General features: G+C 46.7%; 1 protein-coding gene across 1 annotated transcript; it reads right to left on the reverse strand.

The window, feature by feature from the left end:
- Positions 1 to 10,980: 10,980 nt before the first annotated feature.
- Positions 10,981 to 13,617, reverse strand: LOC109783587 (uncharacterized). The gene is made up of 2 exons (XM_020342184.3): positions 12,274 to 13,617; positions 10,981 to 11,320 (listed from the first exon to the last, which is right to left on the reverse strand). The coding sequence occupies exons 1-2, from the start codon at positions 13,603 to 13,605 to the stop codon at positions 11,312 to 11,314; spliced, it is 1,341 nt and encodes a 446-aa protein (XP_020197773.3). The 5' UTR covers positions 13,606 to 13,617; the 3' UTR covers positions 10,981 to 11,311.
- Positions 13,618 to 25,588: the final 11,971 nt, after the last annotated feature.

Genomic DNA, 25,588 nt, shown 5'->3' on the forward strand with positions numbered 1-25,588 from the left:
TGGGAAGTAGATGAGGTAGAACCTATTGCCCTGTTTATTATCAAACCCCTGGGAGTTACTTACACGTTATGCTTATATTGCCATGCTATGCTCGTAGACGTGGATTGGGGTTGAGTGAATTCATGACAGGTGTGAGTTGTTAATTAATGGTTCAACTTAAGGTGGCAACTTTAATACACATCTGGGTGGATTGCTTGTAGGCACCTGGAGAATCTAGTGTTGTCCTAGGATATCCCAGAGTACCCGTGTGATCATCCTACGGTCCGCCACCCAGGCTCAAAGGGATCATAAGATTATTCATGCTAGAAACTTCCGTGTGCAGCCACAAGCCATTATGGGCTCTGGCATAGTTGAGTATGTTGCCTGACCTCTTTCAGTGGTGGGCTAGCAGATATAGAGGGAAAGTAGGTGTAACTGTCCACCCAGAGTAAAGAGTTAATGCTTCTGAAAGACTGTGTCTCGGTCATCCGTTTCTCAAACACCATGTAGTGCGAGAAATCCAATGGAGGAGATCGAGTCTTGTGGGGAAAAGTGCGCAAACCTCTGCAGAGTGTATAAACTAATCATGGTTAGCCGTGTCCCCGGTTATGGACATCTTGAGTATCTAGTTCTTGGATTATCACATGGATCTCGTCACTCTAAATTAAATTTGTTGGGATGTTAATGACTACTTTAATTTGGGATTGAGTTGGAGGAACCTTCTCAATGTTGTTTCAACCACCATGATAGTTAAATAAAATCTATTCCTTTGTTGTAGGGAAAAATTGGCTTTTCGCAAAAACAATATAACCTTAGAGCCTCCACTAGCCATATATGCATGTAGTGATAGCATTTATCTGTTCTTTGCTCTACTGTGTTATATTGCCAGCATATTCCATGTGTTGACCCGTTCTCGGGCTGCAACATATTATGTTGCAGACTTTTCAGACGAGGAGTAAGGTGCGCTAGGTCGTTTGTCATGCACTCAGCTATGCCGTCGGAGTTGATGGACTCACTTTATCTTCCAATCCTTTCGCTGTTATCTTATTAGATGGCCTTATGACATATTTATTGTAATAAGTTCTCTTTTGAGACACTCGATGTAATAAGTGTGTGATTGCTACTCTGTTATAAATCCTTCGAGTACTGTGTGTGTCAGCATTACCGATCCAGGGATGACACTGAACACAGAGATTTGACCGTCTGAGGTCGGATCGCTACACCGGCCAAGGAGGAGGGCGCGCCAAGGGGGGAGTCCCACCAGGAGTAGGACTCCTCTAATCCTAGTAGGAGTAGGAGAAGGGGAAGGAGGAGAGAGAGGGGAAGGAAAGGGGGGCGCCGCCCCCCTCCTTGTCCAATTCGGACTAGTGGGGGAGGGGCGCGCGGCCTGCCCTAGCCGCCCCTCCTCTTCTCCACTAAGGCCCATTAGGCCCAATATACTCCCCGGGGGGTTCCGGTAACCCCCCGGTACTCCGGTATATGTCCGAAACCTCCCGAAACACTTCCAGTGTCCGAACATAGTCATCCAATATATCGATCTTTACGTCTCGATCATTTCGAGACTCCTCGTCATGTCCATGATCATATCCGGGACTCCGAACTACCTTCGGTACATCAAAACACAAAAACTCATAATACTGATAGTCACAGAACTTTAAGCGTGCGGACCCTACGGGTTCGAGAAATATGTAGACATGACCGAGACACATCTCTGGTCAATAACCAACAGCCGAACCTGGATGCTCATATTGGTTCCTACATATTCTATGAAGATATTTATTGGTCAAACCGCATAACGACATACGTTGTTCCCTTTGTCATCGGTATGTTACTTGCCCGAGATTCGATCGTCGGTATCTTAATACCTAGCTCAATCTCGTTACCGGCAAGTCTCTTTACTCGTTCCGTAGTGTATCATCCCGTAACTAACTCATTAGTCACATTGCTTTCAAGGCTTATAGTGATGTGCATTACCGAGAGGGCCCAGAGATACCTCTCCGACAATCGGAGTGACAAATCCTAATCTCAATCTATGCCAACTCAACAAGTACCATCGGAGACACCTGTAGAGCACCTTTATAATCACCCAGTCACGTTGTGATGTTTGGTAGCACACAAAGTGTTCCTCCGGTAATCGGGAGTTGCATAATCTCATAGTCATAGGAACATGTATAAGTCATGAAGAAAGTAATAGCAGTAAACTAAACGATCAAGTGCTAAGCTAACGGAATGGGTCAAGTCAATCACATCATTCTCCTAATGATGTGATCCCGTTAATCAAATGACAACTCATGTCTATGGCTAGGAAACTCAACCATCTTTGATCAACGAGCTAGTTAAGTAGAGGCATACTAGTGACACTATGTTTGTCTATGTATTCACACATGTATTATGTTTCCGGTTAATACAATTCTAGCATGAATAATAAACATTTATCATGATATGAGGAAATAAATAATAACTTTATTATTGCCTCTAGGGCATATTTCCTTCAGTTTGACCGATAAAGATCTTCATAGAATATGTAGGAACCAATATGAGCATCCAGGTTCCGCTATTGGTTATTGACCGGAGATGAGTCTCTGTCATGTCTACATAGTTCTCGAACCCGTAGGGTCCGCACGCTTAACGTTTGATGATGATATTTATTATGAGTTTTGTGATTTGATGTACCGAAGTTTGTTCGGAGTCCCGGATGTGATCATAGACATGACTAGGAGTATCGAAATGGTCGAGACATGAAGATTGATATATTGGAAGGTTATGTTTGGACACCAGAAAGGTTTCAGATGAGTTCGGGCATTTTTCGGAGTACCGGGGGGTTACCGGAACCCCCCGGGGAGTTAATGGGCCTTAATGGGCCATGGTGGAAGAGCGGAGGAGGCGGCCAAGTGGTGGGGCGCGCCCCCCAAGCCCAATCCGAATTGGGGAGGGGGGCATGCCCCCCTTTCCTTCTCTCCCTCTTCCCCTTCCTCCCCCCTCCTTGTTGGACTAGGGAAGGGGGGAAACCTACTCCTAGGGATGAAAACGGAGCGGAAACGGACAGAACTACGTGCTACCACATTTGTTTTCATATATTTTTACAGAAGCAAAAACAAATACAGAAACCCCTGAAATGAATATGAAAACAGATACTACCGGAAACGGACAGGGAGCGAATACAAAGCAAACACGTAAACATAAGTGGATGTTGACTAGAACTTTAAAAACCCTTGAATCATAGAGAAATACACACAAAACACAAACAAATTTAAAGAATTGTTAACATGGCTACAATATATATCATGTTAGCAACTTAGCGTAGTATAGTAGTAGTACTGGACAATCGCGCATAGGGTCAACCTGAGTACATGTGTGGTAGTAGTTGGGCTCAAATGATCCATTCTACTCATTGTATAATTGTGTGTTGTTTGGTGGTTGGACTACAAAGCAGCCATAGGTCTATAGTAAAAACGAAATTCCATATTCGTGGAAACGGAAAGTTCAGTTTCCACGCCCGTTCCACCGGAAAACACCGTTCCGTTTTTGTTTCCGTTTCCACATAAAAAATTCCACTTCCACTTCCGTTTTGCAAATTTCCGTTTCCGTTTTCACATTTTCTCTTCGTTTTCATTTTTCCTCCGGAAAAACGGAAAGTTTCCACTCCATTTTCATCCCTACCTACTCCTAGTAGGAGTAGGAATCCCCCCTTGGGGCGCGCCATAGGAGGCCGGCCCTCCCCCTCCTCCACTCCTTTATATACGGGGGAGGGGGGCACCCCGTAGACACACAAGTTGATTCTTAGCCGTGTGCGGTGCCCCCTCCACATATTTCCACCTCGGTCATATTGTCGTAGTGCTTAGGCGAAGCCCTGCGTCGGTAACTTCATCATCACAGTCAACACGCCGTCGTGCTGACTAAACTCTCCCTCGACCTCAGCTGGATCTAGAAGTTCGAGGGACGTCACCGAGCTGAACATGTGCAGATCGCGGAGGTGCCGTGCGTTCGGTACTTGATCGGTTGGATCGTGAAGACGTTCGACTACATCAACCGCATTACTTAAACGCTTCTGCTTTCGGTCTACGAGGGTACGTGGACACACTCTCCCCGCTTGTTGCTATGCTTCTCCTAGATAGATCTTGCGTGGTCGTAGGATTTTTTTGAAATACTACGTTCCCCAACAGTGCGGTGATGGCATCTTCGGCCATAGCCACATGTCGCTCCCTCGTCTCCAGCCGCTCAAGCTCGAGGTTGCGCTCTGAGGCCTCCAACATCAGCGCCTCCTCACGCTTCTGGATCTCCTTCTCCTCGGAAGGCGCCCCCCTCACCGACGCCTAGATAGCCCAGCGCGCCTCTACCTGCTGCTCGAGGGTAGCATTCAAGGCCTGGAGTTCTCGTCTGCACTCCTCGGCGACCTTGCGGCGGCAGTCAGCCTCCCTGGCCTCCTCCAAGGCTCGAGCACTTGCCTCGCGCGAGGTCACAAGGGACGCCGCGGCCTTCGCACCGTCGCGCTCGTGCTGAAGATGCCCGAGGTTGATGGCCACCTTCAATTGATGCCATTCATCAAACAGCCGAAGGCCCTCTGCCTCCAAGCGGGCGTCGACATCGACAAGCTCTTCCCTGAGCCGACTCAGCGTGCCCATCGCCTCCAGGAAGAGCTCGTGGCGAATGGCACCGTGCCCGCGCGCAAGCTCAAACGCGCGGCCAAGTCCGTCCTCCGCGCCGAGAATCGTCGGCGAGGCTTGCGGCGGCCGGCCTTCTCCTAGCAGGGGGCTGGAGGCCGGCGCCTTCCCGGCCGCCTCCCGGGCCTCGACAGAGGCGCCGCGGCGTGAAGCCTCACGCTTGAAGACGAAGCCGGGGCTGAGGCCGCCCAACTGCGGGCAATAACCAATGGAGGAGCCCTCGGCACGCCTCCAGCGCCCCAGACCGGACCGCGAAGGAGGGACGACAAGAACGCAGGATCAAGACCCCCAGTTAGCGCACCCTCCTCAGGAGCAGGCCCTGAGCCGCGCGCAGCGGCCTGGCGAGGGGAGCTGAGGGTCAGTGGCGAGCAAATGACCGACGTGGGCCGCCCTCCTGGAGATCTCGCCGCACCAACCGAAGGGACCCTGAAGAGTTGTGGTCAGGAAGGGATGCAGCACTCAGGAAATCACGTAGATGAGGTACTTACTCGTCTTTGGCAATGTATTTCCTCTGCTTCAATGGCGCGTAGGTGCCACCACTACAGCTAGGGGGCACTTTTCTCTTGCGGAGTGCTCCGAAGTTCAGGCGAAGCTGGCCGAAGCCATGGGCGCGACCGCCGTCGCCTGGGGGAGTTGGCGGGGCTCCTGAGCGGGCGACCTCGGGGGCATCAAGCTGCGTCGACTCCTCAGCCTCTGCCCCAGGACGGCCCGCTTGAGCCTCGGGGGCTTCCACCTCGGGAGCCTCGGACCGCGTCGGCCCTCCAGCCGCCGCCTCGAGGCAGCTCGCCCGAGCTTCAGGAGCTGCCACCTTAGGAGCCGCGACCAGCGTTGCCTCCTCGGCGGCCACTTCGTTGGCATTCGACGGTGCTCGCCCCCTGCACCCACTTCCGGGATGAGCGCCGAGGTGATGGCAGGCAAGGGAACCACAAGATCCGGGCTCTCATGAGACCCTTCAAGGCCGACCGGGCGCAGTCCCCATTCGTCGAAGGGGGGCATCTGCCTCACGAACTCCACCTTGTTCGAGCAGCAGTACAAGAGGCAGCCCTCCTCCGGCAGGTCAGCTGGCGCCGGGTCACCTGTCAAGAGCTCGAGTACTGTCTGCAGCGCCTCGGGAGGAAGCGCGGACGCGTGAAGCCTTATGGGCTCCCTGCTGCCGGAGAAGGTCCACATCTGTCGGGAGTGACGCTGGAGTGGAGCAACGCGGCACCGGATGAACTCCTTCACCACCATAGGCACCGTCACCCCAAGGTCCTTCAACCTGGCTAGTCGACGCCAAACGTGGGCGAGCCGCCGGTCGACAAGCTTCACATGCCCCTAGCCGGAGCTAGGGACAGCCGGTGCTCGCGGGAGCAGGAGCAAGGGGCTGAGCACGCCAGCATCCATGAATACCCACCGCTTCCGAAATCCGTCCACGACTGGTGAGAGCTCAAAGTCAATCCCCGAGCCAGCCGTCCCCGCAACGGCTTGGAGGGTCACGCACCCCGAGCGTTGGCGGGCGTCGGTCAGATGCAACGAGAAAAAATGGCGAAGCAAAGCCACGGAAGGGGCAATGCCCACCATGGCCTCGCAGACGAAGGCGAAGACGGCGAGGAGGATGATGGACTGGGGATCTAGGTGCAGCGCATTGACTTGGTAATGCGAGAGCACAACATTGAAGAAATCGGAGAAGGGGGGAATTAAGCCAGCCCAGAGGGCGTGAAGATGAATGGGGATCTCGGTAGCCGTCCTATCAATCGCGGCGCGCGAAGCAGGCCAGGCCACCGTCGCCTTCCATTCATTGGAATCTGCGGCGAGCGCGGGGCGAACCTTGCCCATCGCTTCCTGGTTCAGCACCACCGACCGCTCGATGGCGGGCTCGAGGACCGGCGGCGCCTTTGCTGAGGTATGGGCCTTCTTCTTTCCCTTCTTCTTCTTCTAGCTCGGCGCCATGGCAGCAGATAGGATTGGTGCCGGGTCAGGCCAGGGGAGGAAACTGCTGTTTTTGAGAGACGGAGGAGTTGTGGGAGCGCGTTGCCAGCAATGGAGGTGGAGCTGTGTTGGCAACGGCGACCGCCTAGCCTGGCGCATATCAAGGCCGCGTGGGGGAGTGGAGGCGCCCACGTACCACCAATCGCCACGCATCGACCGGGGCCGTAGGCGGTTGGGGCCCGCGGCGCTCCGCACTTGCCCTTAGGCTTCTCCACGAAGCCAAGTCCAAACGCGCCTTGGGCCCGGGGGCTACTCTCGGTGTTCTGGGCCCGGGGGTGCCCAGATTTGCCTGCCTGCGGCCCGAGGCGTGGCTCCACCAACGGCCTAGAACGGCCCAGCTTCAGCAGCGACAACACAAGACCCTCACGAGGGGCCAAGCCTCGTGAGGCGGACGACACCAAGACCTCCATGGGAGTGGCCTCACTAGGCTGTCTCCCGAGGAGCGGAGATATCTATGCAAGGGACACCTCGCGAGGTTCGCGTGACGTAAGCCATGACGACCAAGGCCAGGCGGGCGCCAGCGGGCGCAGTGTACCAGTTTCCTCTTTGGTGCTAAGGAGGCAAGCGCAGGCGCGGGTTCCCGAGGCATCAGGAAAAGGTTTCCATATCGGTGCAAAGAGACCAGGACCAGCAGAATGGCAGGACGGAGGTCATCGCGGAGCCCACAGCAACATCACCACCAGAGCCTTTGGCAGGCAAAGACCACCTTTTGTCAGGATAGCTTGTACTAGTTGTCTCCCTTCAAACTTGGTCGTTGTGGGATCCCTTCCCGCCTAACATTTGGGAAGAGGACCAAGGCCACAATAAATAGGACTTAGCCACCACCATAGACCGGACGGGTCGTTTTCACCCGGACCATCTCACCAGCTCATCGAGCCCAAGAACACCTCACCTCCTGAGGCTGTTCATCCACTGACTAGCTCATCCTCAACCCCTCGAGGCAATCCACCACACACTGGAGTAGGGTATTACACCGCAAGGTGGCCCAAACCAGTATAAACTCCCGTGTCTCTTGTTCTTTGGGTCCATCGAGCTAGGCCGTGAGATCGTTGAGCGAGCGAGCTAGGAAGAGAGTATTCTTCATCTTCATGCGCACCCCGGAGTTTGAACCTCACAAGGGTTTGCCGGAACCCGAAATCCGACAGAACTCACCAAGCATATTGGTGTTGATACTTATTTTGTAAGTGTTGGGTGTGCATGATCAGATTATTTCTCTTTAGTATGTGCCTTCAGAGGTACCGTTGATGTTCTTTTTATGATGGCCCAGACTAAACACATCATGGCTTCTATCTCTTCAAACTTAGTGTTGTTGATCCATTATGAGTTTGAGGGGGTATTTGAGTTATATTTATTTAGTCGTGCACCCTTTGTATTTTTCTCGTACTATAAGGGACTTTCTACATATTGTACTGCACATGTGTATGTATGTATATATATATATATATATATATATATATATATATATATATATATATATATATATATATATATATATAGGTAAATTAACTGGGACACCTAGGTGTCCGGGCACCTTGATTGTTTTAGGTATGTACCGCGCATAATGAATGTTTGATTTGTTTCCTAATTATTCTTCATGCAAGACTTTCCATGTTTACATTTTATTTTCGTTTTTAACTATTAGGCATGCAAGACTTGCCATACAATAAATCATAGTAATATTTTATTTTCTTCTGAACTACTATGGGTATCTAATTCGCGTATTTTTGTTTCCTAACTATCTAATACGGGTATCTAATACTTACTAATAAAATTATCTGCATACGCGGGTATATATAACCAATAAATTATTCTCTGAACTATTACGTTCTATTTTATTAACTATTTAATATGAGTATCTAATACCTATTAACGAAATTATGTACATATCGGGTACGTATATACCCAATAATTTATGTAAATATATGGGTATTTAATACCTAGCGATACCACAAAAAAACCTATTAACGATATTATGTACAAATACAGGTATCTAATACCTACTCATGTAATTATGTACACATGCGGGTACGTATATTCCAAATAATTTGTTTTTAGAACTATTTACATTTTATTTTATTTTTTAACTATCTAATACGGGTATGCAATATCTATAACCAAAATTATATGCATTCTCATATTAATACCTTGCCTTTTTATCACGCGCCATGCATGCATGGAACGGTCCACGAATTAAAGCCTGCCAAATTAACTAGCAATTGATGCATTTTTATTGGTTTCCAAATCAATCGCTAAACACGATCCAACAATGGAGAGGCAAGGTGCCCAGGCACCTAGGTGTCCCAAACTGGCATCCTATATATATATGGCAGGTCGGATCCGAACTAGGTGCCCAGGCACCTAGGTGCCCTGTTTATGAGGGAATCAATAACATGCCATTTTCGGGAAACCAATCGATAATCAATGGCAGTGCATGCAAGTACAAAAGGAAAGTGAATTATTTGAAAGGTAGTATTGATTATTTGTAAGCAAAAAATGAATTAGCGGGTCGGATCCGAACTAGGTGCCCAGGCACCTAGGTGCCCCAAACATTTTACCTATATATATATATATATATATATATATATATATATATATATATATATATAAACCAGGTTCTACCACTTTTGGGCCAATCATAGTCAAAATCTGAGTTCGATCCTGTCACTTCAAGTGAGCCCCAAGGTCTTAATAGTGTACATTTGCTCATTACTCCACAAAATACAAAAAATATTCCTGACATAGCCTATTTACGGGTCGCCAAGTAGTGCTACCAAAAAAAATGCTCGTCTTATTTGCTGGCATTGTGCTAATGTGGTCTATGGATGTGAGTATGTCACCTTCTCGAAAACTAATTTACTCTTGTAGGGCTTGTCAGTTTTGATTTTGAATGGACTCATGAATTGATTTTGAAGCATAAACCTTGAAGGGCTCAAGATCTTACTCAGGTTACTTTGACAAATGTTAGTGTGTTTGATGCTTTCCCAACACCTGCAGACGTTACTTAAATCTTCAACAGCAATAATGGGGGATAGGCACCTAATCAAAACCACAGACTAGAGGACAAGTATCAACTTTGACAAAACTAACAATACTATAAAACTGACAAGTTGGAATGATCAAGATAGCAAAACAGAGCGATCAAGATAGGAAAACAGAGCAATAAAACTACTCCTTCCTATTCAAATTAATTGACGCAGCCTCTATACAATCTATAGAGGACATTGTACAGAGGCTGCTTCAATTAATTTGAATAGGAGGGAGTAAGAATACTATACTACCAAACATGTATGCATGCATCAAGCTACCGCTGCTGCTGCTATTACTACTATCATTAGCACTTGGCAAAGCCGTAATCTGAATAAATGGCTGCTGATCCCCAAGTCATACCTGAAGATCAACTACAGTCCGCCTCCATAAAAAAAGACTATAATTATATACGAGTTTTAACCCTGACAACCTTCATGAAGAAGTTGTAACCCTGACCAGCTTTAGCTCAACAATGGCCCAAGTCAGAAGGGCCATAAAGCTGCTGCATACTGAAAGCTATAGAAAAAAACAAGCATCAGGAGCAACAAGCATACTCAAACTAATCTTTAGCATGTAAATCTCAGAGCCTTAACACAGAAAACCATCTCCTCACTGTCCAGGAGAGCCACAGCACCAAACCCCCCCCCCCCCCCCCCCCTACCCTGCTGAACTACCAGCTATGAAAAGCAGCAGCAGCGAGTTGATACACATGAATAATCATCAACTAGGAACGCTGCCCTGCTGGCTGCTGCTCACCTTGATTGGATTATAACCAAAAATTTAACACATGGCCATTTGATTTTTGTTAGGCATGCATCACCATGCTGAATATGCATCTCATTTATGGTCGTAGTATCAAGTGCAAGCAGAAGATGATGGAGCACATAGTGACCTGGCATGAAGAGTGTAAACAAATATCAGGAAGGAAAATTTTGGGACAGTGGTGTCTAATTCATAAGATCTTTTGAAACTAATAGCATAACATTGACACTTCAACTTGAGATGATACTGCTTTCAACTAAAATCTATTTTTGATATGCAGGCTTCATTGATCAAATTTCTCACTGGATCACCCAGGCACACCAACTTGCTGATCACTAAGAAATTAAGGGCCCATTTGCAGTTCGGTTTTGCTGCCCAAACCAGTGTAGTAACTTACAAGCCCAACAAGACATTCTTCTGAACAAAAGATATGAGCTTTGTCAACCATGAGTGTTAATACCAAACATGAAAACCTCGACGCGTGTACTGAAGATCTGGTCAATTCATGACTATATACAGATCGAAGTAGCTATATTACTGAATAAAAATTTCAGAACAGAACAAATATTTGCACGGTTGGGTCTGGTAAAATCACAAGTACCATGAACATGATCATTAAGAAAGCATCAGGTCATAAATCGGTAATACAACACTATGAAGTCTTACATATCAGCATTAGGTCTCAGCCGTGTCGAGATGCCACAGAATCGTGTGCCCATAGAGGTCTCGGCAATTGCTACATATCAGTACCCAAAATACATAGAGGTCATAATCACAGGACATTACAAGTCCATTACAGATACTGATCAAACTACTAATAAGTTCCAATATCGTATAACTGGTTTGCTTCAGTCCTTAGTCTTAGCATAGGGACTTGGTCGCCTGATTTCATCTTCTTCGCACCTTCACTTGAGCTATGAAATCTAAAACAAAAAAAGCTCATAAATAATGACATGTAACGAAATCATTGTAGCAAATAAAAGAACACAAAATAGTTGCTACTTTCCCCACAGCCTTGCTAATTAATACATATTTCAGTATTTTTGAACACATGAATGATAGATACTTGTATCAATGAATACAGTTGTGACCACTTTCAACTAAAAATTGTACTTGTTATACATCGCGCGGCGAGCGTGGTAAGCAAACTGATGTCAACATCCACTCAGAAAAAAACTGTACTTTTTTTACGGGCAATGGCAGGAGCACTGTCAATTCATATAAGGGGAGGGAAAGGGACTAAAAGCTCCAAAGTACAGTATAGAATAGTGCCGGTGAACCCTGAAGGATTCAGGCAGAGCACCACGAACTCTAACTGAACCAAACAGAGAAAATGGTCCATGAAAATAAGAAGAAAAGACAAAGAAGGGCTAGACCTCAAGTTACAGCCTCCCAAAACTGTACTTGCTATAGGGTTTTGGTCGTAGTTTTCAATTTCTAATTCTCTTCGTTGTGCCATAAGTAAGCAACAATTGCTCACAGCAGGAACACAGGTGATAAAATGAGTACGTATTTCGTTGTGACAAAGTTTGATTATGCTATTGGCACCGATAGTTACTGAACAGCGGTGATCTCTTTCTATCATCAGCGGTGAGACTCTACTTAAATTTAAATGCAGAGCTTGGCGATTTGCATGCAAGGTGGACACAAAATCAACTGCACAGATGTGTCATTTTTATTTTTTATTATACAAATGTGGTAGATATCATTTTAATTCAAATTATGACATCACAAAAACAGTCAAGCAATTTCTTGTACTCTTCTAATCTATTAGAACGCCATTATCTACTAAGCTGAACAAATACCACTCGCATAAATAACAAACAAAGCAACAGCTTGTACACAGGGCACAAATATAAATTTGGGATGCAAATACCTGGTGGGATTTTAAGAACTTAGGAAGTTCTGAGGGAAGAAAGGTTTGGAGAAAAGTGGCGTTTCGCCGAACCATGTCACCGTCTTTGCCCAAGAGGTCTTCCTTTCCATTAATATATGGATGAACTGAAAGCAGCTTTTTGGTACTCATATCAAGAGTAACTACGGAAACCTTGTCAACATGTTCCAGACGCTCCGACATCAGAAAATATACCACATTTGGGTCCTCCATACTTACAACAGGATGCTTCAGAAGTTCATGCGGGAGTTCAGGGTTGATACTCCACAATTCATAGCATGTGATGAAGAAAAGCATATCCCACTCCATGCCACCACTCTGTGTTATCCTCAAAGCGTAGTAGGCGATAGTGAAACCCTCCTTGTCACCAGAGCCTAGTGGATCAATAATGTTACTATCCTGACAGACTACATCAACAAACCTCAGCTCATCACAACCCATGCTGCCTTTGGTTACACCCACAACGCGGCTGGCCTCCTGGAATCTCAATGGAGGTTGATGTAAGCAATGCTCGAGTATAGGTAGTCGGAGGTAAAAAATGTCAGGCTTTTGTTTGAACACCTCACAGAATATGATACCTCCCCCGCCGTAATTAACCCAACCCAAATACTTGTTGAACGGAACCACTCTATCGGTTCTCCAATTTTCCAAATCAGATCTTTCATGCCCTTCGCACTGGACCGGCAGCCACTTCTCACTCTTCCATTGGTGACGACGATTGCTTGCTTTGGAGCGGAGGACACACAGCTCAGCCTCAATCTTGCCCCACTCGCCGTTGGATCTACGGAAGTTCAACTGCGCCAAGGCGAATTCTTCTTCTCCGCGGCACAAGATGCTAACGGGGTTAAGATCAAACGAGCGCGGCGTGGTCACCTTCTTCCCATCCCTCCAATCCAAGAGCCCAGGTATGTCGCACTTGGGGATCTTTTGGAGCAGCAGCGACCGCTGGGACGGCGAGGATTGGGCTCCGCAGATGAAGTGGTCCTGTCGGAAATCCACGAAGGGGGCCTCGCGGATGATTAGAGGTTCTGGGGTGAGCCTGAACAGGACGAGATTGCGGTGTGCCGCTACGAGAACGCACTGAGAGCCTTCCTTTGGGCCGCCCGGCCACTGCAGGTAGAGGCGGGAGATGCCCGGGGGCTGGAGGACGAGGAAGGCGATGGAAAAGCTGCCGCCGTGGGAGCTGGTGCCGTCAGCCTTGATGAAGGGCGCGCCCTCGCTGTCCGGGAAGGACTCCCTGGAGAACACGAAGCGCTCGAGCATCATCCAGTCGGGGAGGGAGGCGGCCATGGCCGGAGATTGAGTAAATTGCATAAAACCATCACTTTAAGGTCTAGGTTTGCGAAAACACTAGGATACAGTTTCTCTGCAAAAAACATCACATCTTGCGTAATTGTTCTGCAAAAACCACTGATCGGCGGATTTGGCTCGGTTAAGTGTGTTTATGACAGATGGGGCCCTTTTTTGCCTACGTGGCGTAACATTTCGTGCCAGGTCAATTTTAATATAATTTTACAAACTAGTCCATAGATTTTTACATAGACACCCCTAAATAATAAAAAATGCAATCAGCCCACGTGCATCCGCCACTGGTTGGGTCGGTCAACGCAGCCCGCGTCGGGCGCCTCCTCGCGCAGGAGACAAAATCGAGGGGAGGGGGCGGCAGCCCTCGCCGGATCCGGTAGCCGGCGTTGGGCGGCTCCTCGCCTGGAGGCCAGATCGGGGTCGCGGTGCGGCATCCTTCGCCGGATCCGGCAGCCCGCGCTGGGCGTCTCCTCGCGCGTGAGGCCAAATCGGTGCGGCGGCGCGGCATCCCTCGCCGGACCCGGATGAGGTGGCGAAACTGGAGGGGAAATCGGGGCGACAACGCAGCTTCCCTCGCCGGAGGTGGCGACGACTCACGTGGTGGTGCGCAGCCGCGTGGTGCATCGAGGGCACCGCTGCCGTGGTGGAGTGGAGCGGGGAGCGCCGGGGCTGGCTCGAGGTGGGCACTTACCCGCCTGGTCTCGAGGCCAGCACGGCGTGCGCAGTCGAGCGGCGGCAGCGCCGGGCGCGTTGTGGTGACTGGCGCCATCGAGTTCGAGGAACGCTGCGGCGGGCACGCGTTGTGGGTGTTCGACTTCAAGTCCAAGAACTGGACCATGGTGCACCCTCCTCCGCAGTTCGCCGGCTTCGTCTGCTCCGGCGAGCTCCTACTTGCAGCGGCGTGCGGGATCCTCTCCTCGGGCGGCTCGGGAGCGAGGTTGACGAAGTCCAGGGAGACGGGGCAAGGGCCTGGGCGGTTAGGGGAAAGAATGTTGGGGTGATTTTGCTTTTTGACCCATCCAGCGCACTTTGTGCAAAACGGTATGCCACGTCAGCGAAAAAGGGGCCCAATCTGTCATAAACACACTTAACCGAGCCAAATCCGCCGATCAGTGGTTTTTGCAGAACAATTACGCAAGATGTGGTGTTTTTTGCAGAGAAACTGTATCCTAGTGTTTTTCGCAAACCTAGCCCTTAAAGTGGTGGTTTTATGCAATTTACTCCTGGAGATTTTCTTTCGCGGGGTTGCAGGGGGACGAGGCTTGCCTGCTCCCTTCGGCCTCCTTCGGTTACGCTACGCCCACCCCCGTGTGGTTTTGAGTCCAATCCGTGGCGGCCATGGCTGGGGAGAATTTCTTTTGCGGGGTTAAACATGCGGAAGGAGTATAACCAGCGAACGTTCGCCAACATCTCATACTCGAACAGCTGTTCGCTTTGAAGCGTAGTTCTTAGCCGGTTTTGTAACTTTTTTGGGGGAAAAAACTTCCTATATATTAATCTTCAATCATGACAGTATAACAAACATCGAAAATAATAAAAATTCATCCGGATCAATAGACTACTTAACGCAAACCTTATACGTGTCCAGAAAAAAAAATGGAGTCACGAACAATATGGCCCTTTCTGCCATGAGAAACAAGTTTCGGTCATACAGATGCAGGACGGCCTGTGCCCAAACTCTGCAAGCAAGTTTGGGATGGGCTACGGCGCGGCGCCGGCTGGGCATTCCGCTGCTATATATCAGGCTAATGCCATGAAATCATCAAGAACTTAACTCTAAAAAAATCATCAAGAACTTGCTCTCGCATGTCCTGGAGTGAAATTCGACCATGCATCGTGGATCGCGCGGGAAGAGTAGAAGGAGAACGTTCGTTCTCTGGCATTGCCTAATAACAATAGGCGAACCTATGTTGATATATATGCAAAAGAAAAAAAAGGTATGTTGATATAGCTTTTCTGACCGACGAGGCTTCAAACCCTGCGATCGGCTCGGCAGCCGCCGTGCGCATGTGATGACCTGCCACGTGTTAATTGGATCGTGCTGAGCTCCCATCCGGCTGCAGTGGAATCCGAATTAGGAAATGTAGAGTGTTTATGGAAGGTTCCAAAGAGTCCCACGACATGTGCATACTTTGCAAGGAAACGTTGAACAGAGTATTCATGGAAGGTCTAACTAACAAGCACGGGACCTGCCCAAAGTAGGGAGTCCTCTCTCTAGAATCTCTCTATACACTACTGCAGGATGCTGCTAACGCGACAATCAGAGACCCTTTGACGAAACTATATGCGATACATTAATCGCAAATGGTGATGTAAAATAACCGTAAAAAAAAGATGCAAAACGTTTACAATGAATGATGCATCAAACACGGTTCAGATTTTAGTTCCGTGTGCGATGCCGGGCATACGGTTCAGTTCAATTAACTGTTTGCGATGAAACAGAACAAAAGAAACGGGCAGGCAGATGAAGGCGTGGCGATATACGGCATACAGTTCACTCGGATAAACTGTTTGTGACGAGGCGGAACAACAGAAACGGGCAGGCAGATAAAGGTGTGAGCGATATACGTCATAGAGTTCACTCTGGTGAACTGTTTGCGTTGAGCCAAGAAAATATAAACGGTTCAACTTAACAAGATGTGTGTGATATGCGGCAAACAGGTCTGTAATCAGAAATGTGTGGGAAGACCGATAACAACACAGACGATTCCTATTAACAAGCCGTGTGTGTTGTGAGCAAACGATTGCTGGTATACAATTGTGAGTGATTGATGAAAACATCACCGACGGGTTCCATTGTTTAGTCCGTGTGCAACGTGATTTTGTTTGTCCGCACAACATCTACGCTCTGTCTACATAGCATCAACATATATACTTAAAAAGACAGCATTGCATAATCAAATTAAGCATACAATTACACAAGTGACTATACACATAACATTTCCACACACCAAAGTAAGCAATTACATGCATACTAAACTAGGAGAAACGAGGATCTATTCATCTACTTCTTGTTGCGACGACGCTTGCCATTGCTCTGCTTCTGGCTGGATCCCTGGCCGTTTTGGGGAAGGAGGCACTTCCTCATGTCAATGGTCCGCCTGTACATGTCGTACCTCGTGTACGCCTCCTTGGCCGTGTACACGACGTGAGCTTTGTCGAGTTTCTCCATCCAGGCCGAGTGCCAGGCACGCTTGTCCTTGTTGCAGGAATCTTTCATGTCTCTGTAGTAGGGGTCGATGATGGCCTCGGCGAGGTGAACCAGTGAGTCCTTCTCATGCTCCTTGCTGCCCCAGATCTTGTATTGGCCCTAGACGCCGAGAAGATTCTGGTAGGCGATGCCCGAATTCTTGAGCACCTTTACATCGTTTGTGATGTCCACCGTAGCAAACATGTAGTGAGGGCTAGGGATGAAAACGGCGCGGAAACGGACGGAACTGGGTGCTATCATATTTGTTTTCATATTTTTTTGCAGAAGCGGAAACGAATACAGAAACAAATACTACCGAAAACAGACACGGAGCGAATACAGAGCGGACACGGAAACAAAATGGTTTGTTGACCAGAACTTAAAACCCCATTGAATCATAGAGAAATATAGACAAAAAACTAACAAATTTATGGAATTGTTAACATGACTACAAAATAATATGGTTGTGTTAGCAACATAGTATAGTATTGTAGTAGTACATGACAATTCTGTACAGGGTCTAGTTGAGTATGTGTGTGGTAGTAAAAGTTGGTCCTCAAATGACCCATTCCGCTCATTCTACTCATTGTGTCATTGTGTGTTGTTTGGTAGTTGGCTACAAAACAACTATAGGCCTATAGTAGAATTGGAAATTCCATATTTACGGAAATGGAAAGTTTTGTTTTCACGTCTGTTCCACCGGAAAACACTGTTCCGTTTTTGTTTCCGTTTCCATATAAAAAATTTCATTTCCATTTCCGTTTTGCAAATTTTCATTTCCTTTTTCATATTTCCTCTCTGTTTCCATTTTTTCTCCGGAAAAGCGGAAACTTTCCACTCCATTTCCATCCCTAGTGGGGGCTGTTGACAAACCTGGCGAAACGCTCGCAAGGCCTTCTGGCCAGGCAGTAGTGGTAGATGAGGACGTGGTTGTGCATGCACATCTGTGCGACAACGACCTTGGGACGAGACCCGGCACAAGCGCGGGTGTACTCGAGGTTGAACCCGACCACCTTGTACTTCTCCTCGGCAAGCAACAGCTCCATGATATGGACAAAGTGCTCCACACAGACAGGGTTGTTGGTGTACACCACCGAGAGGTCCATGAACTTTCTGTGGGTGTCCACCACGGCATGCATGGTGAACTGCTGCTCGTCGTCGACAGCCGCTCAGAGCGCCATTGGAGTCGTGCAAGATACCCTCTAAGAATTTGTCGTGGTGGGTGTGCTTCTTGCAATGGTGGGGCGCGATCGAAAGGTTGAACAGACACAAGGGTTAAATGGCCGCTGTAATAAATGGGGGTCGGCCGGCCTGTAATCGTCAAGTCTTGTCACGGCGTTCATAGCGGAGGATTCCAGTGCACGCTTGACAACACCGCACCGCACGCATTTCGTTTGACCACGTGTGGGCTCGAAGAGGCGCCAAATGTATCATCGGTGAGCCTGTCCCCGCGCTACCGCGCAAGCTTCCCGTACGGCTAGTTTGGCCACGCGTCGGCTAGAAGAGGGGCAAATCGTGGGTGTTTATTGGCAAAAAGCTTTGTAAAAATGAAGTGTGTGGAATTACTTCGGTCATAAGTTTACCCGTGGGTGATGAGGCCAAAGTTACACAAAAGGGTGATGATGGACACTCGAGTGCGATAATTAATTCTGCGCTCTACAGGGCACACGGTTGAAGAAACCAATTGTGTGCAATAATGTCGAAGATCGCAGTCGAGTTAGCTATACAGATCGTGTGCTGTGAGATCGACAAGGTAAACAGATTTGAGAATGGTTAATAAAATCTAAGACCATTGCATATTAAGGTCAAAATAGTGTTACCAATATACGAGTCTCATACGATGCCATTTCAACGATTGTACCACAAAAACTTGAAATATTACAAGGCTCAAATTCGAAGATTACAAGGTTCAAACTGATATTAGGAATGAAATTCAGCTCATGAGTTGCAAATGCTCGCGTTGATCCGCTGAACATGGATATCAAAGAGGTTCAAACTAATATTACCACTTCTAAGTCTGGTTTCGAAACCTCGTAATTTTTGCAAAGGGGTCAGCCACTGAGAAGTCATGTATGGGGTTGACACGATGACTTCTGATTACTCTATCATCTGAGGTTCCAAAATAAAATTCAGCATTTTCGGAGCCTATTCCATTCTGCCGCAGGCGCCGGAGCTGATCAACAAACCATTCATTTTGCGGAATAAATGTAGGGAAACCTCACTACCTTCAGCACCCTTGCTCTGACAATAAAGAATCTGGCGAATATAATCTTTGGTAAGGTCCCTCGGTAGAAGTTCAAAGTAATTTATGAGAGATGCAGATCTAGGCATTCGACGTGATTGTTATATTGTATCACATTATCCACCACTGGGCCTAATCTTATCTGCAAAAGAAAAAAAAACGCGTTAGTGCCTACATGCAGTTTTGAACACTACTACAGGCCTATTTGGTTTGCAGGATTTGTAAAATGCACTAACATGCCATCTTGAATCTGACATGATTAACATGGGCATTTCATTACATTCTAGAAAAATGTAGCCTTCTTCACAAGAGGTTGGAGTGGATGAAAAGTTCCCTAAGAAAACTAGTACAGATGAATCGAAAGGAGAAATGCTTATGGATTGTAACCATATGGATCAAGCAACCAATATGGGTGGGGGACATGTATGTACTGAAATCCTCCAAAAGAATCCTTCAGAAATCGTAGTACATTGTCATTTTAAACTTGGAAAAAGGTGTCACAAATTGAACTCCCTTATGGTTAACATTTAACAGGAAAGGAAGATCACCTCGATATATAGCTTCTCCAGGCACAGAAAGCATCTCAGGAAACTGACAACTTGCTCCAGGTTGGGGCCGATAGATTCTAGTGCCAAGACCTTCACTGCGCATAGTTTCGGGGTCAAGCTTGTCGGAATCATTTTCTGGATAACAGACGAACAAACGTCTTCAAAATTAGAAATAATGTTAATTTGTAGAAGGAGAGGTAGAAGGCGGCTGTTGTACCTGAACGGGTGTGGATCCAATAACAAGTTCGGAGTATTTGTTAGATGAGTAGGCCACCACTGTCAATTTCGGCGCATAAATGACATTGATTCTTGTTGGACCTTCTTGATCAACTACAAGTAATCTATCAAGTGCAGGTGTGTCCTTAATGACCATACCATGGCACACATCTTGTGATGTCTTCCTGCCGCACCAGCAACACACATAAATAGTCCTGAGAGTCATGGAGGTGATGTGGAAGCTACTCAACCCATTGATCGCCTGAAGACGAAGATACTCGAGTGCAGTACTGATACGTCTCCAACGTATCTACTTTTCCTCTTGTTTTGGACTCTAATTTGCATGATTTGAATGAAACTAACCCCAGACTGACGATGTTTTCAGCAGAACTACCATGGTGTTGTTTTTGTGCAGAAATAAAAGTTCTCAGAATGGAACGAAACTTTGCGAGGAATTTTTATATAATATATAAGAATTTCTAGAGCCAAGACCTACCAGAGAGGGGCCCCTGGGTGGGCACAACCCACCAGGGCGCACCCCCCTCTCCTGGCGCCCCCAGGTGGGTTGTTCCCACCTGGTGGCCCCGCAGACCTGAAACTGACGCTATAAAATCCTATTTTTCCAGAAAAAAATAGTGGAGAAAGAATTATCATGATCCACGAGGCGGAGCCGCCGTCACCTCCTGTTCTTCATCGGGAGGCCAGATCTGGAGTCCGTTTGGGGCTCCGGAGAGGGTGATCTTTGTTCTTCATCATCACCAACCATTCTCCGTCGCCAATTCCATGATGCTCCCCACCCGGAGTGAGTAATTCCTTAGTAGGCTCACTGGTCGGTGAGGAGTTGGATGAGATTCATCATGTAATCGAGTTAGTTTTGTTAGGGCTTGATCCCTAGTATCCACTATGTTCTGAGATTGATATTGCTATGACTTTGATATGCTTAATGTTTGTCACTAGGGCCCGAGTGCCATGATTTCAGATCTGAACCTATTATGTTTTCATGAATATATTTGTGTTCTTGATCCTATCTTACGAGTTATACGCACCTATTACAAGTTATGATCCGCATACCCCAAGGTGCCAATAATTGGGATTCTTTACGGTGAGTACCATAGTTTGAGGAGTTCATGTATTCACTATGTGTTAATGCTTTGTTCCGGTTCTCTATTAAAAGGAGACCTTAATATCCCTTAGTTTCCAATATGGACCCCGCTGCCATGGGAGGGTAGGACAAAAGATGTCATGCAAGTTCTTTCCATAAGCACGTATGACTATTTACGGAATGCATGCCTACATTATATCGATGAACTGGAGCTAGTGCCGTATCGCTCTAGGTTATAGCTGTCACATGATGAATATCATCCAACGAGTCACCGATCCACTGCCTACGAATTTATCTTATATTGTTCTTGCTGAGTTACTACTGCTATCATCACTGTTACACTTGCTACAAAAATACTGCTATCATTGTTACTGTTACCGTTGCTGCTGTCACTACTATCAAAACTATCGTATTACTTTGCTACTGATTACTTGCTATAGATAATTAATCTCCAGGTGTGGTTGAATTGTCAACTCAGCTGCTAATACCTTCAAATATTCTTCGGCTCCCCTTGTGTCGAATCTATAAATTTGGGTTGAATACTCTACCCTCGAAAACTGTTGCGATCCCCTATACTTGTGGGTTATCAAGACCTTTTTCTGGCGCCGTTGCCAGGGAGCATAGCTATATTTGTTGAGTCACTTGGGATTATTATCAATTTATCACTATGAAGAGTCTGAAGGATCCTAAGACTAAGATATTTGTTGGGGAATGTAGTAATTTCAAAAAAAATCCTACGCACACACAGGATCATGGTGATGCATAGCAACGAGAGGGGAGAGTGTGTCTACGTACCCTCGTAGACCAAAAGCGGAAGTGTTAGCACAACGCGGTTGATGTAGTCGTACGTCTTCACGATCCGACCGATCCGAGTACCGAACGTACGGCACCTCCGAGTTCAGCACACGTTCAGCTCGATGACGTCCCTCGAACTCCGATCCAGCCAAGCTTTGAGAGAGAGTTCCGTCAGCACGACGGCATGGTGACGGTGATGATGATGCTACCGACGTAGGGCTTCGCCTAAGCACCACTACGATATTATCGAGGTGGAATATGGTGGAGGGAGGCACCGCACACGGCTAAGAGATCAAGAGATCAATTGTTGTGTCTAGAGGTGCCCCCTGCCCCCGTATATAAAGGAGGGAGGGAGAGGCCGACCCTAGAGGGGGCGCGCCAAGTGTGGGGAGTCCTACTTGGACTCCCAAGTCCTAGTAGGATTCCCCTTTCCTTTCCGGAGTAGGAGAGAAGGAAAGAGGGGGAGAGGGAGAAGGAAAAGGGGGCTGCCCCCCTTGTCCAATTCGGACCAGAGGGGGGGGGGCGCGCCTCCTTCCTTTTGGCCTCTCTCCTCTATTCCCGTATGGCCCAATAAGGCCCAATACTTCTCCCGGTGAATTCCCGTAACTCCCCGGTACTCCGAAAATACCCGAATCACTCGGAACCTTTCCGATGTCCGAATATAGTCGTCCAATATATCGATCTTTACGTCTCGATCATTTTGAGACTCGTCGTCATGTCCCCGATCTCATCCGGGACTCCGAACTACCTTCGGTACATCAAATCACATAAACTCATAATACAATAGTCACCGAAACTTTAAGCTTGCGGACCCTACGGGTTCGAGAACTATGTAGACATGACCGAGACACATCTCCGGCCAATAACCAATAGCGGAACCTGGATGCTCATATTGGCTCCCACATATTCTACGAAGATCTTTATCGGTCAAACCGCATAACAACATACGTTGTTCCCTTTGTCATCGGTATGTTACTTGCCCGAGATTTGATCGTCGGTATCTCAATACCTAGTTCAATCTCGTCACCGGCAAGTCTCATTACTCATTCCGTAACACATCATCCCGTAACTAACTTATTAGTTACAATGCTTGCAAGGCTTATAGTGATGTGCATTACCGAGTGGGCCCAGAGATACCTCTCCGACAATCGGAGTGACAAATCCTAATCTCGAAATACGCCAACCCAACAAGTACCTTCGGAGACACCTGTAGAGCACCATTATAATCACCCAGTTACGTTGTGACGTTTGGTAGCACACAAAGTGTTCCTCCCGTAAACGGGAGTTGCATAATCCCATAGTCATAGGAACATGTATAAGTCATGAAGAAAGCAATAGAAACATACTAAACGATCAAGTGCTAAGCTAACGGAATTGGTCAAGTCAATCACATCATTCTCCTAATGATGTGATCCCGTTAATCAAATGACAACTCATGTCTATGGCTAGGAAACATAACCATCTTTGATCAACGAGCTAGTCAAGTAGAGGCATACTAGTGACACTCTGTTTGTCTATGTATTCACACATGTATTACGTTTCCGGTTAATACAATTTTAGCATGAATAATAAACATTTATCATGAGAATAAGGAAATAAATAATAACTTTATTATTGCATCTAGGGCATATTTACTTCAGTCTCCCACTTGCACTAGAGTCAATAATCTAGTTCACATTGCCATGTGATTTAACACCAATAGTTCACATCACCATGTGATTAACACCCATAGTTCACATCGTCATGTGACCAACACCCAAAGGGTTTACTAGAGTCAACAATCTAGTTCACATTGCTATGTGATTAACACCCAAAGAGTACTAAGGTGTGATCATGTTTTGCTTGTGAGAGAAGTTTAGTCAACGGGTCTGCCACATTCAGATCCGTATGTATTTTGCAAATTTCTATGTCAACAATGCTCTGCACGGAGCTACTCTAGCTAATTGCTCCCTTTTCAATATGTATCCAGATTGAGACTTAGAGTCATCTGGATCAGTGTCAAACTTGCATCGACGTAACCCTTTACGACGAACCTTTTTGTCACCTCCATAATCGAGAAACATATCCTTATTCCACTAAGGATAATTTTGACCGATGTCCAGTGATCTACTCCTAGATCACTATTGTACTCCCTTGCCAAAATCAGTGTAGGGTATACAATAGATCTGGTTCACAGCATGGCATACTTTATAGAACCTATGGCTGAGGCATAGGGAATGACTTTCATTCTCTTTCTATCTTCTGCCGTGGTCGGGCTTTGAGTCTTACTCAATTTCACACCTTGTAACACAGCCAAGAACTCTTTCTTTGACTGTTCCATTTTGAACTACTTCAAAATCTTGTCAAGGTATGTACTCATTGAAAAAACTTATCAAGCGTCTTGATCTATCTCTATAGATCTTGATGCTCAATATGTAAGCAGCTTCACCGAGGTCTTTCTTTGAAAAACTCCTTTCAAACACTCCTTTATGCTTTGCAGAATAATTCTACATTATTTCCGATCAACAATATGTCATTCACATATAATTATCAGAAATGCTGTAGTGCTCCCACTCACTTTCTTGTAAATACAGGCTTCACCGCAAGTCTGTATAAAACTATATGCTTTGATCAACTTATCAAAGCGTATATTCCAACTCCGAGATGCTTACACCAGTCCATAGATGGATCGCTGGAGCTTGCATATTTTGTTAGCACCTTTAGGATTGACAAAACCTTCTGGTTGCATCATATACAACTCTTCTTTAATAAATCCATTAAGGAATGCAGTTTTGTTTATCCATTTGCCAGATTTCATAAAATGCGGCAATTGCTAACATGATTCGGACAGACTTAAGCATAGATACGAGTGAGAAACTCTCATCGTAGTCAACACTGTGAACTTGTCGAAAACCTTTTGCGACAATTCTAGCTTTGTAGATAGTAACACTACTATCAGCGTCCGTCTTCCTCTTGAAGATCCATTTAATCTCAATGGCTCGCCGATCATTGGGTAAGTCAATCAAAGTCCATACTTTGTTCTCATACATGGATCCCATCTCAGATTTCATGGCCTCAAGCCATTTTGCGGAATCTGGGCTCATCATCGCTTCCTCATAGTTCGTAGGTTCGTCATGGTCAAGTAACATGACCTCCAGAACAGGATTACCGTACCACTCTGGTCCGGATCTCACTCTGGTTGACCTATGAGGTTCGGTAGTAACTTGATCTGAAGCTTCATGATCATCATCATTAGCTTCCTCACTAATTGGTGTAGGTGTCACAGGAACCGGTTTCTGTGATGAACTACTTTCAAATAAGGGAGCAGGTACAGTTACCTCATCAAGTTCTACTTTCCTCCAACTCACTTCCTTTGTGAGAAACTCCTTCTCTAGAAAGGATCAATTATAAGCAACGAATATCTTGCCTTCGGATCTGTGATAGAAGGTGTACCCAACTGTCTCCTTTGGGTATCCTATGAAGACACATTTCTCCGATTTGGGTTTGAGCTTATCAGGATGAAACTTTTTCACATAAGCATCGCAGCCCCAAATTTTAAGAAACGGCAACTTTGGTTTCTTGCCAAACCATAGTTCATATGGTGTCGTCTCAACGGATTTAGATGGTGCCCTTTTTATCGTGAATGCAGTTGTCTCTAATGCATAACCCCAAAACGATAGTGGTATATCGGTAAGAAACATCATAGATTGCACTATATCCAATAAAGTACGGTTATGACGTTCGGACACACCATTATGTTGTGGTGTTATAGGTGGCACGAATTTGTGAAACTATTCCACATTGTTTTAATTGAAGACCAAACTCGTAACTCAAATATTCGTCTCCGCGATCAGATCGTAGAAACTTTATTTTCTTGTCATGATGATTTTCCACTTCACTCTGAAATTCTTTGAACTTTT

The sequence above is a fragment of the Aegilops tauschii genome, chromosome 2, assembly GCF_002575655.3.
Source record: "Aegilops tauschii subsp. strangulata cultivar AL8/78 chromosome 2, Aet v6.0, whole genome shotgun sequence".
NCBI classification, from domain to species: Eukaryota; Viridiplantae; Streptophyta; class Magnoliopsida; order Poales; family Poaceae; genus Aegilops; species Aegilops tauschii.

Coding starts and splice junctions, on each gene's coding strand:
- LOC109783587 (XM_020342184.3), bottom strand. CDS start 13,605: ATGCAATTTACTCAATCTCCGGCCATGGCCGCCTCCCTCCCCGACTGG.